Genomic DNA, 14266 nt, shown 5'->3' with positions numbered 1-14266 from the left:
TCAGTCGCAAACAACGTGAAACAACGGGAGGATGTCGAGGGAGTTTCACTCTGTGACTGACCCCAAGAGTGTGTGATGGGACGGTGTGGAGGGAGATTCACTCTCTGTTTGACCCCGGGAGTGTGTGTGAAGGGACGATGTGGAGGGAGTCTCACTCTGTATCTAACGCAGGGAATGTGTGTTATGATTGTCAGGAGGGAGATTCACTTTGTCTCTAACCATGGGAGTGTGCGATGGAACGGTGTGGAGGGAGATTCACTCTCTGTCTGACACCGGGAGTGGGTGATAGGACAGTTTGGAGGGAGATTCACTCTGTGTCTGTCCCCGGGAGTGTGTGATGGGACGGTGTGGAGAGAGATTCACTCTGTGTCTGACCCCGGGAGTGTGTGATGGAACGGTTTGGAGGGGGATTCACTCCGTGTCTGACACCGGGGGTGGGTGATGGGACGGTTTGGAAGGAGATACAATCTGTATCTCACCCTGGGAATTTGTGTCGCTGGACGGTGTGGAGGGAGGTTCACTCTGTGTCTCACCCCGGGAATGTGTGTGATGGGACGGTGATGTTGCAGCTATAGTGTAACCTTGTCAGCCACAACTTGCAGTACTCTGCTCAGTTCTGGTCACCTCACTACAGGAAGGATGTCGATACCATGGAAAGTGTGCAGAGGAGGTTTACGAGGATGTTTCCTGGATTGGGAAGCATGCCTTAAGACATAGCTTGAGTGAACTAGGCCTTTTCACCTTGGAGCGACAGATGATGAGAGGTGACCTGATAGAGGTGTACCAGATGATGAAAGACATTGATCATATGGATATTTTTTACCCCCAGGGCTGAAATGGCTGACACTAGATGGCACAGTTTTAATCTGCTGGGAAGCAGGTACAGATGAGATGACAGAGGTAAGCTGCAATTTTACACAGAGAGCTGTGAGTGTGTGGATTGGGCTGCCGGCAGCCGTTGTAGAGACGGATTCGATAGAATTCTTTGAGAGACTCCTGTGCATGTACATGGAGCTCAGAAAAATAGAGCGCTACGTGTCACCCTACATAATTTCTAAGGTAGGAATACGTTCTGAACAGCATTCTGGTCCGACATTCCTATACTACGCTGTCGGTTTTTTTTTCTTTTAATGTTTTCTGGTTTTGTTTTTCTGTTTATTGAAACTATAACTGGGGGAGAATGCCAAAAGTCGTTCCATTAATACTATATTCTGCCATGATATTTGATCTGCCAAAATGAACCACTTCACACTTATCTGGGTTGATCTTCATCTGCCACTTCTCAGCCCTGTTTTCTACCCTATCAACGTCATGCAGTAACCTCTGGGAGCCCTACACAATATCGAAAACACCTCCAACCTTAGTGTTGTCAGCAAACTTGCTAATCCTTCCAGGTCATCTTTAGTTGGACAAACAACTTTCCTGCCTCTGTCTTATCTATCCCCCTCCATGGTGGCAGAGGGCTTTATGGAAACATAGTAGTTTCTAATGTAGGGACATGTCGGCATAACTTTCTGAGCTGAAAGTATTTTGCTGTACGTTTTCTATTTTTCTATATTTTTACAGGAACTTATAAGCCAGTTAAACTAACGTCCATGATTGGGAAAGTTTTGGAGTCTATTAATAAAGTTAAGTGAGGTTGCGAGAAATTTGGTGACTCATGAGGAAATATGTCAGTCAGATTGGTTTCTGTCAAGTTGGCAGAATCAGTTATAGTTCTTTGAGGAAGTAACCAGCAGCTGGACAAAGGACAGTCAGTTGATGTCATTTACTAGACTTCCAGTAGGCGTTTGGTAAAGAGCCATGAATGAGTTTGTTTAACAAGATAAAATCCTATGACGTTACAGGAAAGATGCTGGCATGGAGAGAGGAATGTCTGAGCACATATCTGTAACTGAGTGAGTGGAATAGAGGGCTTTTTGTCAAAGTTTGCCGATGGAACGAAAATAGACGTAGTGGTCAATACGATTAACAACATCATAGAACAAAATTCCTATCTAAGGGTCTCTTAAAGGGCCGCATTGAATCCGCTTCGACCACCATCACTGGAAAGGGCCATAAGGATTAAGGAAACTTAATGAATACTTTGCGTCAGTATTCACTATGGAAAATAATCTTGGTGATTGTAGCGAATACTTGCAACTGACTGAAAAGCTTCAGCGTGTAGGTATTAAGAAAGACAATGAGCTGGAGCTTTTGGAAAGCATCAAGTTGGGGAGTCGTCGGGGCCGGAAGAGATGTACTCTAGGGTACTGTGGGAGGCGAAGGGGGAGATTGCTGAGGCTCTGGCGATGATCTTTGCATCATCAAGGGGGACGGGAAAGGTCCCGGAGTATTGGAGGGTTGCAGATGTTGTTCCTTTATTCAAGAAAGGGTTAGACATAGCTCAGGAAATTATTGACCAGTGGATGCAGAAGATCCTGAGAAGCAGGATTTATGAACATTTGGAGAGGTATAATATGATTAGGGATAGTCAGCATCGCTTTGTTAAGGACAGGTCTTACTTTACAAGCCTGATTGAATTTTTTGAGAATGTGACTAGACACATTGATGAAGGGACGCCGGTAGATGTAGTGCATATGAAGTTCAGCAAGGCATTTGATAAGGTATCCCATGGGAGGATTATTGAGACAGTAAGGAAGCACGGGATCCAAGAGGGCTAGTGAAGGGGTAAGTGAAGCGGGTGTGGAAATATGAGGGAAGAGGAGGAAAGAAAGCGGTTAAATCGTTAAAACAGTGATAGTGTAGAGGGGAGAGGAAGGGGAGCGGGAAGCTGCGTGATAGGGAAGCCGTGGAGGGGGGTGTGGTGAAGCCTGTGGGCGGCGATGGTGGGAGAAGGAAGTTAGCTACTGAGGGAGACGAAAGGAAGAAGAGGAGTTGGAAAGGAAAGGAGTAAGGTGTGGTGGGAGAGAACGGGAAGCCCGGAGGGAGGATGGGAGGAGGGGTGAAGACGGGGCGGGGAAGATGGGCCGAAGGAGAGGAAGGTGGACATTGGGAAGGATCGGGGGAATACAGAAAGCACCTGTGAGTGTGTAAGCACATCTGCGTGTCAGGGCGACAGGAGTGTTGGGGGAAGAATAATAAGAGAGGAGCAGATGGGGGAGAGTGTTGAATAAGATAATGCGGAAGAGGAGACAGTGGGGCAAAGGTGGGCGAGAGGAGGTAGAGATAAAAGACAGGGTAGAGGACGGGAGGAAGATGGGATAGAAAGTGAGAGAAAGAATGTTGGGAGGGAAAGTGCTGCCTTGTTCCATCCTGACCTCACTCTCTTACCTCCGTTCACCGACCCTCTCTCCCCAATCACTCTCCAACTCTCCGGCCTTCATTTCTCTAAGTCACACCCTCTCCGCTCACTTTTCCCCATCTCCATCACAACTTTCTCCCTATTCTCTCCACATGCAACTTCTCTCCATCCCTTCTCCCGAATCTGTCCATTGTCACCCACCTCTCTATCTTTACCCGACCCTGAATCCTCCCCGCTTTCTCCCCACTCTCATTACTCTTCGCTCAACCACTCTCATTTCTCACGACCACCCTCTGCAACACCCTCAATCTCTCTGCTCCCTGCACTTCCTCCCCCTGCTCTCGGTTCCTCAATTCACAGCTCTTCATCCGGCGTTGGTTGGTACCGGTCCAACCCACTTGTTAACACAGGCTTCCTCTGACAACGGTTGCTTCCCCTATCTGAGTTCAGAGACGCAGAGAATCCTCGGCAGGATGGACCGGAACGAGAGTCACATGAATGTGAAGTTGGGAAAAACGGACTCACGGTCTCCTTCCCGAGGTGAGTGCGGCAGAGAGACAGGAGACAGCTCTATTCTGCAGCTTATTCCCGGTGTGTGTGATCGGACGGGTGGAGGGAGTTTCACATTATGTCGGCCCGGGAGTGTATGATGAGTGAGTGTGGAGGGCACTTCACTCTGTGTCTGACTCTAAGAGTGTGTGACGTGACAGTGTGGACGGAGTTTCACACAATGTCTGACCACAGGAGTGCGTGGTGGGATGGTGTGGAGGGAGCTTCACTCTGTGGCTTACCCCGGGAGTGTGTGATGGGACGGTGTGGAGGGAGATTCACTCTGTGTCTGACCCCGGGAGTCTGTGATGGGACGGTGTGGAGGGAGATTCACTCTGTGTCTGACCCCGGGAGTCTGTGATGGGACGGTGTGGAGGGAGATTCACTCTGTGTCTGACCTGGGAGTGTGTGATGGGACGGTGTTGAGGGAGATTCACTCTGTGTCTGATCCCGGGGTTGTGTGATGGGACGGTGTGGAAGCTGATTCACTCTGTATCTGACCCCGGGAGTGTGTGATGGGACGGTGTGGAAGCTGATTCACTCTGTGTCTGACCCCGGGAGTGTGTGAAGGGACGGTGTGGAGGGAGATTCACACTGTGTCTGACCCCGGGAGTGTGTGATTGGACAGTGTGGAGGGAGATTCACTCTGTATCTGACCCCGGGAGTGTGTGATTGGACTGTGTGGAGGGAACTTCAGTCTGTCTCTGACCCTCCCTGTTCTGTCCCCAGCTGAACCTGATGTATCGTATGCGGAACTTAATTTCAAAACCCTCAAGGCGCCCCGGGTCCGGACAGATGGAGGTCAGTTTCATCTTTGTTAGTTTGACCCTGTTTAGCTGACGTGTCCAATCCTGTCGAGAGATCTCAGGGAAAACGTACAGTCACACTAATGATTACTTGTTTGAGCATAAGACGCGGAGGGAACGCGAGGGGGAGACGATGGGTGGGTGTACTTTGTGGGAGGGACGGTGGGGAGTGTGCCGTTAGGTGTGAGCGCCCAGGGAGGGACAGTTTAGAGGGAGCGCCGTAGGATGTTTTGAGGAGGGTGTGCTGAAGGGTCGGTGAGGAGAGCTAGCATTGGGTGTGCCGTGTGGGGGAAGGGGCGCTGAGGAGCGAGTGTTAAGGGGAAGGGTGTGCGGAGATGAGTCAGCGCCGCGTCCGTGTGGTGAGGAGGGACGCAGTGGGAGAAACGTTGAGGAGGCGCTGTATAAATCCATAATCGCTCTCTCACTTTCCTTATCCCCACTCTCTTTCCCCTCTTTCCCCTTCTCTCCGCTCCCTCACCTTCTCACATACTCTCCGCTCTCCGTTTCTCCCTTCCTCTCTCCCCGTTTTCCCTACTCTCTCCCACTGTCCCCATCTCTTCGCCCTCTCTCATTGGCCCCCTCCCTCCCGTCCCTCCTCTATCACAGTCACTGTCTCTACCACTCTCGGTCTCCCTCGCGTCCTTTCCATCTCTCTCCGCTCCCTCTCATCCTTCCCCGTCCGCCCCTCCGGTCTTCCAACCTGGCTCTGTCCCTAAGTTTGCCCCTGAAATCCCCTCACGCCCTCTCCTCCTGACTATCCATGGGTCATGCCCTTTCTCCTACGCTGCCTCCCCTCGCTCTTCGCTCTCTCTCTCTCAAGTTTTCTTCTTCTCGCTTCTCTATCCCTCTCCCACTTTTCTTCTCTCCTCACACTCTCTTCTCAATCCCCCTCTTTCGCCCTCTCTCACACCTCTCCCTGCCCTCTCACTGTTCCCGACTCTCTCCCCTGCCCCTCCCACTCTTTTTCCGCCTCTCTCACCCCGTTCTCCCTTCCCATTCTTTCTCTTACATCTTCTCGTCCAGCACCCCTGTCGCTACCTCCCCCTCTCTGTCCATCGCTCTCCTCTGCTGCCCCCGTGAGCCTCTCGACTCTCTACCACTCTCCCTGACCCTCTCGAAATCTCACCCATTCTCTCTCCCTCACTTGCTTCTCTCTCTCTTCTCTCACCCCTCTCCTCTCTCTTCCAGACAACCTCCCCCACTCTCTACCGCTCTCACTCTCTTGCTTATCTGCTCTCTCTCTCTCTCCCCCAGACGGTCTGAACTCCACCTACTCAGATCTGAAATTTCGGAAAGAGGAACCCCGCATTGATGAGGATGTAAATCCTCCCATTGCCTCGGGACCAGGCGGGTTGTTAACCACTGCACAAACAGGTCAGTGATGACGTCAGCCTGGAGGGATCACGTGTCATACTCGCAATTGTCCACGTTTCTAATGCATCTGCTCTCGACCACTTCCTCTGTCTCCCATAGACTGACCACCATCTGGGTAATAAAACGTTGTCACTCGGCTCCCCAATTAATCCCTGTCTGTGAGGTATATCAATGATCTGGATGAAATTGTAGATGGGTGTGTCAGAAACATAGAAACATAGAAAACATACGTCACAATACAGGCCCTTCGGCCCACAAAACTGAACGCTCATGTCCCTACCTTAGATCAACCTAGGCTTTACCCATAGCCCTCTATTTTTCTAAGTTCCATGCAGCCATTAGGAAGTCTCTTTAAAGACCCTCTCGTTTTCGCTTCCACCACCGCCTCCGGCAGCCCATTCCACACTCTCACCACTCGCTGCGTAAAAAACTTACCCCTGACATCTCCTCTGCATTTACTTCCAAGCACCTTAAAACCATGCCCTCTCTTGCTAGCCATTTCAGCCCCGGGGAACGCCTCTGACTATCCACACAATCAATGCCTCTCATAACATTATACATCTCTATCAGGTCACCTCTCATCTTCCGTCGCTCCAAACAGTAAAGGCGAGATACACTCAAATCTCCTGATGAAGGGTTCCGGCCCGAAACTTCGTCACTACCTCCTCCCATAGATGCTGACTGGCCTGTTGAGTTCTGCTAGCAATTTGTGTTTTTATTCACTCAACCTATTCTCATCAGGCATTCTGTCCAATCCGGGAAACATTCTTCTAAATGTCCTCTGAACCCTTTGTATGGTTTCGACGTCTTTCCAAGGCGAGCAGAACTGAGCATAGTACTCCAAATGGGGTCTGAACAGGATCGTATAGAACTGCAAAATTACCACTCGGCTCTTAAATGTATGTAAATACACTGCATGAAATTGCAGAAGGGTGGGTTAGTCGCTTTGCCGATGATACGGCCAGAGGTGGCGCTGTGGAGAGAGGAGAAGACCGGCAAAGTATTCAGTGTGACACAGATCAGTTACAGCTATGGTTTGGAGACCTGGAGTTGAATGGAGTTTAAACAGGGACAAGCCTAAAATGTTGCACCTTGCTAACTCTAATGAAAGAAATGACACACTATCAAAACCAAGACCCTAAACGGTGCTGCAACATAGAAATATAGAGAAACGGCCCTTCGGAGTACAATGCTGTGCTGAACATGTCCTTACTTTAGATGGGCAGAGGAACTTCGGGTCCATGTTCATAGCTTTCTGAACGTGGCTGCACAGTTTGATGGGATGGTGAAGAGGTCCGATGGCATTCTTGCCTTTATTAGTCGGGACATTGAATACAAATGTCAGGGAGTTACGTTGCAACTTTATAAAAATCACCATCTAGGATGAATCAGGCGTGTTGTATACAGTTCTGGTCTCCCCATTATCGGAAGGATGTCAGGGCGTTGGGGAGCCTCCGGAGAGGTTTAACAGGACTCTGCCGGGATTCTATGGCATGTGTTACAACGAGAGGTCGGAAACCTGGGTCGCTTCCTCTGGAGCGGAGGAGGCTCAGGGGAGATCTGACTGATCTCTGGAATCCGTCAGACACCTGTCAGCCTTTGCCAAGTCAAGGAATTTGGAATTTGTTGAGCTACCAAAAGGCACTCGTGAGAACACACTTAGAGTATTGTGTTCAGTTCTGGGCTCCTCATATATTCTGACATTAGAGAGGGTTCAGAGATGATTCATGAGAATGATTCCAGGAATGAGAGGTTTGCTGTATTAGGAACATCCGGCAGCTCTTGGTCTGTTTTCCCTGGGGTTCAGTACAATAAGCGAAGATCTCACAGAAATTTACGAATGCAGAAAGACTTGAACTGAGTAGATATGGAAAAGTTCCTTCCGTTGGTAAGGAATTCTAGGACAAGAGGTCAAATCTTTAGGATTGAAGGACGTCCCTTTAGAACTGAGGTGCGGAGAAATTACATCAGTCAGAGGGTGGTAAATTTGTTGCCACGAGAAGCTGTGGAACCCAAGTCATCGAGCGCATTTAAGGCAGAGAAAGATAGGTTCTTGATTAGCCAGCGTTTCAGAGGGTCTGGGCAAAAGGCAATGGAGTGTGGATGACAGAAATAATTAGATCAGCCCATGATTGAACAGCGGACCAGTCTCGATGGCCCGAACGGACTACTTCTGCTACTATCTCTTATGAAACATAGAAAACCTACAGCGCAATACAAGCCTCTTAAAATACCCTGTCTTATCCGGCTTTACCACAGTTGCCGGCCGCTAATTCCACGCACTGACCACTCTCTGAGTAAAACACTTACCCCTAACATCTCCTGTGTACCTACTCCCCAGCACCTTAAACCTGTGTCTTCTTGTGGCAACCATTTCAGCCCTGGGCGAAAAGCCTCCGATTATCCACACGATCAATGCGTCTCATCATCTGGTACACCTCTATCAGGTCACCTCTCATCATCCGTCGTTCCAAGGAGGAAAGGCCGAGTTCTCTAAGCCTATTCTCACAAGGCATGCTCCACAATCCTGGAAACATCCTCGTAAATATCCTCTGCACACTTTCTATGGCTTCCACATTATTCCTGTAGTGAGGCGACCAGAACTGAGCACAGTACTCCAAGTGGGGTCTGACCAGGGTCCTATATAGCTGCAACATTACCTCTGTGCTCCTAAATTCAATTTCACTATTGATGAAGGCCAATACACCATATGTCTTCTTAACCACAGAGTCAACCTGTGCAGCTGCTTTGAGCTTCCTATGCACTCCGACCCAAAGAACCCTCTGATCCTCCACACTGCCAAGAGTCTTACCATTAATACGACATTCTGCAATGATATTTGATCTACCAAAATGAACCACTTCACACTTATTGGGTTGAACTCCATCTGCCGCTTCTCAGCCCTGTTTTGTATCCTTTCAATATCCCGCTGCAACCTCTGACAACCCTCCACACTATCCACAACATCTCCAAACTATGTGTCATCAGCAAACATACTAACCCATCCCTCCACTTCTTCATCCAGGTCATTTATGAAAATCACGAAGAATAAGGGTCACAGAACAGATCCCTGAGGTACTCCACTGAGGACCACCATGTACAATGTGATCCGTCTAAAATCACTCTTTGTCTTCAGTATGCAAGCGAGTTCTGGATCCACTAAGCAATATCCCATTGGATCCCATGCCTCCTTATTGTCTCAATTGGCCTTGAGACCAATGGGTACGTGGGGTACCTTATCAAAAGCCTTGCTGTAATCCATATACACTAGATCTACTGTTCTTCCTTCATCAAAGTGTTTAGCCGAATCCTCACAGAAAATTAATCAGGGACGTATGGCCCGACCTGGCCTTGACACAGCCATGCTGACTATTCCTAAATATTTTATACCTCTCCAAACGTTCATAAGTCTTGCCTCTCAGGATCTTCTCCATCAACTTACCAACCACTGAGGTAAGACTCACTGGTCCATAATTCCCTGCGCTGTCTCTACTCACTTTGTGTAATAATGGAAGAACATTCGCAACCCTCAAATCCTCGGGAACATCTCCCGTCCCTATTGATGATGCAGAGATCATAGCCAGAGGCTCAGCAATCTGCTCCCTCGCCTCCCACAGTAGCCTCCTTTACATTTCGTCCGCTCCAAGCGACTTATCCAACTTGAAGTTCTCCTAAAGCTCCAGCACATCCTCTTTCTGAATATCTACATCGTCAAGCTTTTCAGTCTGCAGCAAGTATCACTACAGTCACTAAGTTACTGAAGTGAAGTATTCATTGAGTAGTTCCTATGGATTTAAAAAGTATATACTATATATCACGGTCTTATGGTTGTATGGTCTCTCCGCAGCGGAGCAAGAACAGGAGTCGAAAGTGAAGATCGGAAATAGACCGTACCGTCTGATCTGCCTAGTCTGCCTAGTTACATCCGCCTTCATCGTGATAGTGGCCGGTCTCTCGATTCATGGTGAGTGGAACGGTCTCCGGTTGGAGTCAGAGCATACATAGAGAGAGTGGAATATATTGTTATTGTAAAGCACAACAGTGAAACCATCCCCCCCCCCCTTACGGTAACACCGATTAAAAACAGCTCACCTTAGGGAAGTGGGATGAGGTCCTGAATTGTGAGTTTAGGGCAATAGGCAGAATGCTGAAGCACAGGACCTCAAGGGTGGTGTTCTCTGGATTGCTGCCTCTGTTGCGTGATAGTGATGGTAAGAACTGGAGGAGATGGCCGTTCAATGTGTGGCTGTGGGGTTGGTGCAGGGGGCAAGGTTTTAGATTTTTGGATCATTGGGATCCCTTTTGGTGAAGGTGGGAACTGTACAGATTAGATGGTTGCACCTGAACTCGAGGGGTTGCAATATCCTTGCTGGTAGGTTTGCTAGCATGGTTCGTGAGGATTTAAACTAATTTGCAAGGGGGATGGGACCCGGAGTGATAGAGCAGTGAATGAAGTGCATGGAATAAAGCCAGATCTAATATATAGAGAGACTTTGAGGAAAGTGAAGAAGAATAAAGGGTGTAAAGGTAGTAAGGAAGAAGGGCGAAAGTGCGTCTACTTCAATTCAAGAAGCATCAAGAACAAAGGTGATGAATTGAGAGCTTGGATACATACATGGAATTACGATGTAGTGGTTATTCCGGAGACTTGGCTGGCACCAGGGCAGGAATGGATTCTCAATATTTCTGGAAGGGGAGGAGGAGTGGCATGACTGGTCAGCTGCAGAAAGGGTGGGTAATGTAGCACTGTCCTCTTTTGTGTCAGTATGGGTGGAATTCTGGAACAGGAAGGGAGAAGCTGCTCTATTGGGAGTATTCAATATGCCCCCTAGTAGCAGTAGGGACAGCGAGGAGCAGATTGGAAGGCAGATTTTGGAAAGGTGCAAAATTAAGTGGGTTGTTATCATGGATGACTTTAACTTCTCTAATGTTGATTGGGAATTGATTAGTTTCAACGGTTTAGACGGGGCAGAGTTAGATAAGTGTGTCCAGAACGGATTCCTGTCACAGTGTGTTGAGAGGCCGACTGGGGGAATGCCTAGTAGATCTAGTATTACAAAACGAACTGGGTCAGGTCACAGATCTCACAATAGGGGAACATCTGGGGGACAGTAACCACCGCTCCCTGCTCTTTAGAATTATCATGGAAAAGGCTAGAATCAGAGAGGACAGGAAATATTTCAATTCGGGAAGGGAAAATATGAAGCTAGCAGACAAGAATTTGCGGGTGTGAATTGGGATAATAATTTTCAGGGAAATGTACTATGGACATAGAACCATAGAACCACAGAACATTGCGGCACAGAAACTGGTCTATTGTCCCTTTTTGGCTGTGCCTAAACATTTTTCTGGCCAGTCACACTGACCTGCACCTGGACCATATACCTCCATATCCCTCTCACCCATGTACCTGGCCGGGATATTCTTAAATGTTAAAAGTGAACTTTTCCCCCTTCACCCTTAACCCATGTCCTCTGTTTTTTTTTCCTTCCCTAGCCTCAGTGGAAAAAGCCCGCTTGCATTCACTCTATCTATACCCATTATAATTTTATATACCTCTATCAAATCTCCCCTCGTTCTTCTACGCTCCAGGGAATAAACTCCTAATCTAAACTATATAACCATAAAACAATTACAGCAAGGAAAAAGGCCAGCTCGGTCATTCTAGTCCGTGCCGAACGCTTACTCTCACCTAGAAACACCAACCTGCACTCATCCCATAACCTTCCATTTCTTTTCTGTCCATATACCTCTGTAATTTTACTTCAAATGACAATATCGAACCTGCCTCTAGCACTTCTACTGGAAGCTCGTTACACACAGCTAAGACTCTCTGAGTAAAGAAGTTCCCCCTGGTGTTTCCCCTAAACTTTTACCACTTAAATCTCAACTGATGTCCTCTTGTTTCAATCTCCCCTACTCTCAATGGAAAAAGCCTATCCACGTCAACTCTACCTATCCGCCGCTTAATTTTAAATACCTCTATCAAGGCCCCACTCAACCTTCTACGCTCCAACGAACAAAGGTCTAACTTGGTCAACCATTCTCAGTAAGTTAGGTGCTGAAACCCAGGTAACATTCCAGTAAATTTTCTCTGTACTCTCTCTATTTTGTTGATATCTTTCCTATAATTTGGTGACCAAAACTGTACACAATACTCCTAATAAGGCCTTACAATGCCTTGTACATTTTTAACCATACATCTCAACTCCTATACTCAATGCTCTGATTTATAAAGGACAGCATAACAACAGTTTTCTTTACCACCCTATCCACTTGAGATTCCATCCTCAAGGAACTATGCACCATTATTCCTAGATCACTCTGTTCTACTTCATTCTTCAATGGCCTACCATTTAACATGTTAGTCCTATTTTGATTAGTCCTACCAAAATGTAGCACCTCACACTTATCAACATTAAACTCCATCTGCCGTCGTTCAGCCCACTCTTCTAACTGGGCTAAACCCCTGTGCAAGCATTGAAAACCTACTTCATTATCCACGACGCCACATATCTTAGTATCATCTGCATACTTACTAATCCAATTTACCACCCCATCATCCACATCATTAATGCATATGACAAATAACATTAGACCCCGTACAGATCCCTGAGGCACAGCACTAGTCACCGGCCTCCAACCTGACAAACAGTTATCCACCACTACTCTCTGGCATCTCCCACCTCGCCACTGTTGAATCTATTTTACTACTTCAATGTTAATACCTAACGATTGAAACTTCCTTACTAACCTTCCGTGTGGAAACTTGTCAAATCTATTCAACCTTTCTTTGTAACTCAGTTTCTCAAGTCCTGGCAACATCCATGTAAACCTTCACAGCATTCTTACCTTATTAATATCTTTCCTGTAATTCGATGACCAATCCGCCACACAATACTCCAAATTCGGCCTCACAAATGCCTTATAAAGCCTCATCATAACGTTCCAATTCTTATACTCAATACTTATATACATGGCCAATGTACCAATAGCTCTCGTTACTACCCTATCGACCTGTGACGCCACATTTAGGGAATTTTCAATCTGTATTCCCAGATCCCTCTGTTCTACTGCATACCTCAGTGCCCTACCATTTACCTTGCATGTTCTACCTTGGTTTGCCCTTCCAAAGTGCAATACCTGACTCTTGCCTGTATTAAACTCCGTCTGCCGCTTTTCAGCCTATTTTACCAGCTGGTACAAATGCCTTTGCAAGCTTTGAAAATCTTCCTCACTGTCTACTACTCCTCCAATCTTTTTTATCATCAGCACATTTGCTGATCCAATTTACCACATTATCATCCAGCTCATTGATATAGATGACAAATAAAAATGGACCTAGCACTGATCCCTGTGGCACACCACTAGTCACAGACACACAAGTAGTCACAGGACATATGGTCGATGTTTAGGGATCTCTTGCAGGATGTTAGGGATAAATTTGTCTCGATGAGGAAGATAAAGAATGGTAGGGTGAAGGAACAATGGTTAACAAGTGAGGTGGAAAATCTAGCAGGTGGAAGAAGGCAGCATACATGTTGTTTAGGAAGCAAGGAACAGATGGGTCTATTGAGGAATATAAGATAGCAAGAAAGGAGCTTAAGAGGGGTCTCAGGAGAGCCAGAGGCGGACATGAGAAGGCCTTGGCGAGTAGGGTAAGGCATTCCTCCGTTCTGTGAAGTATAAAAGGAAGACAGGAGTGAAGGAAGGACCAATTAGAGATAAAGGTGGGATAAAGTTGTGCCTGGAGACTGCGGAAGGGAGCGAGGTCTTCAATGAATACTTATCATTGGTATTCACCAATGAGAGAGAACTTGATGACGGTGAGGACAATATGATGGACACTGATGTTCTGGAGCATGAGAGATGAGGAGATGAGGTGTTGGAGTTGTTAAAATTCATTAGAACGCGTAAGTCCAAGGGTCCTGATGGAATATTCCCCAGGCTATTCCACGAGGTGAGGGTAAAGATTGCTGAGCCTCTGGTTAGGATCGTTATGTCCTGTTGTCCACCGAAAAGTTACCGCAGAATTGGGGGGAGGCGAAAGTTGTCCGCTTGTTCATAAAAGGTAGTAGGGATTGTCCGGGTAAATATAGACCAGTGAGCCTTACTTCGGTGGCGGGAGAGCTGTTGGAAAATATTCTTTGACATATGATCGATGGGCATTTAGAGAATAATGGTCTGATCAGGGACCATCAGCATGGCTTTATGAAAGACAGATCTTGTCTAACAAGCCTGATAGATTTATTTGAGGAGTTGACCGGGCTTATAGATGAGGGTAGTGAAGTGG

The 14266-nt window shown here is 47.3% G+C and overlaps 1 protein-coding gene across 1 annotated transcript in view; it reads left to right on the top strand.

The window, feature by feature from the left end:
* Positions 1–1001: 1001 nt before the first annotated feature.
* LOC140722179 (oxidized low-density lipoprotein receptor 1-like) overlaps positions 1002–14266 on the top strand; it is a 34146-nt gene continuing 20881 nt past the window's right edge. Inside the window, exons 1-5 of the mRNA XM_073036970.1 lie at positions 1002–1059; positions 3695–3784; positions 4523–4594; positions 5854–5973; positions 9821–9937. Of these exons, the coding sequence (XP_072893071.1) occupies positions 3718–3784; positions 4523–4594; positions 5854–5973; positions 9821–9937 (376 nt within the window). The 5' untranslated portion in view covers positions 1002–1059; positions 3695–3717. The remainder of the gene's footprint in view (positions 1060–3694; positions 3785–4522; positions 4595–5853; positions 5974–9820; positions 9938–14266) is intronic.

This window comes from Hemitrygon akajei, unplaced genomic scaffold (assembly GCF_048418815.1).
Source record: "Hemitrygon akajei unplaced genomic scaffold, sHemAka1.3 Scf000071, whole genome shotgun sequence".
Taxonomy (NCBI): Eukaryota; Metazoa; Chordata; class Chondrichthyes; order Myliobatiformes; family Dasyatidae; genus Hemitrygon; species Hemitrygon akajei.
Note: the sequence above shows the minus strand (reverse complement) of the source record. Positions and strands in the feature narration are given on the sequence as shown.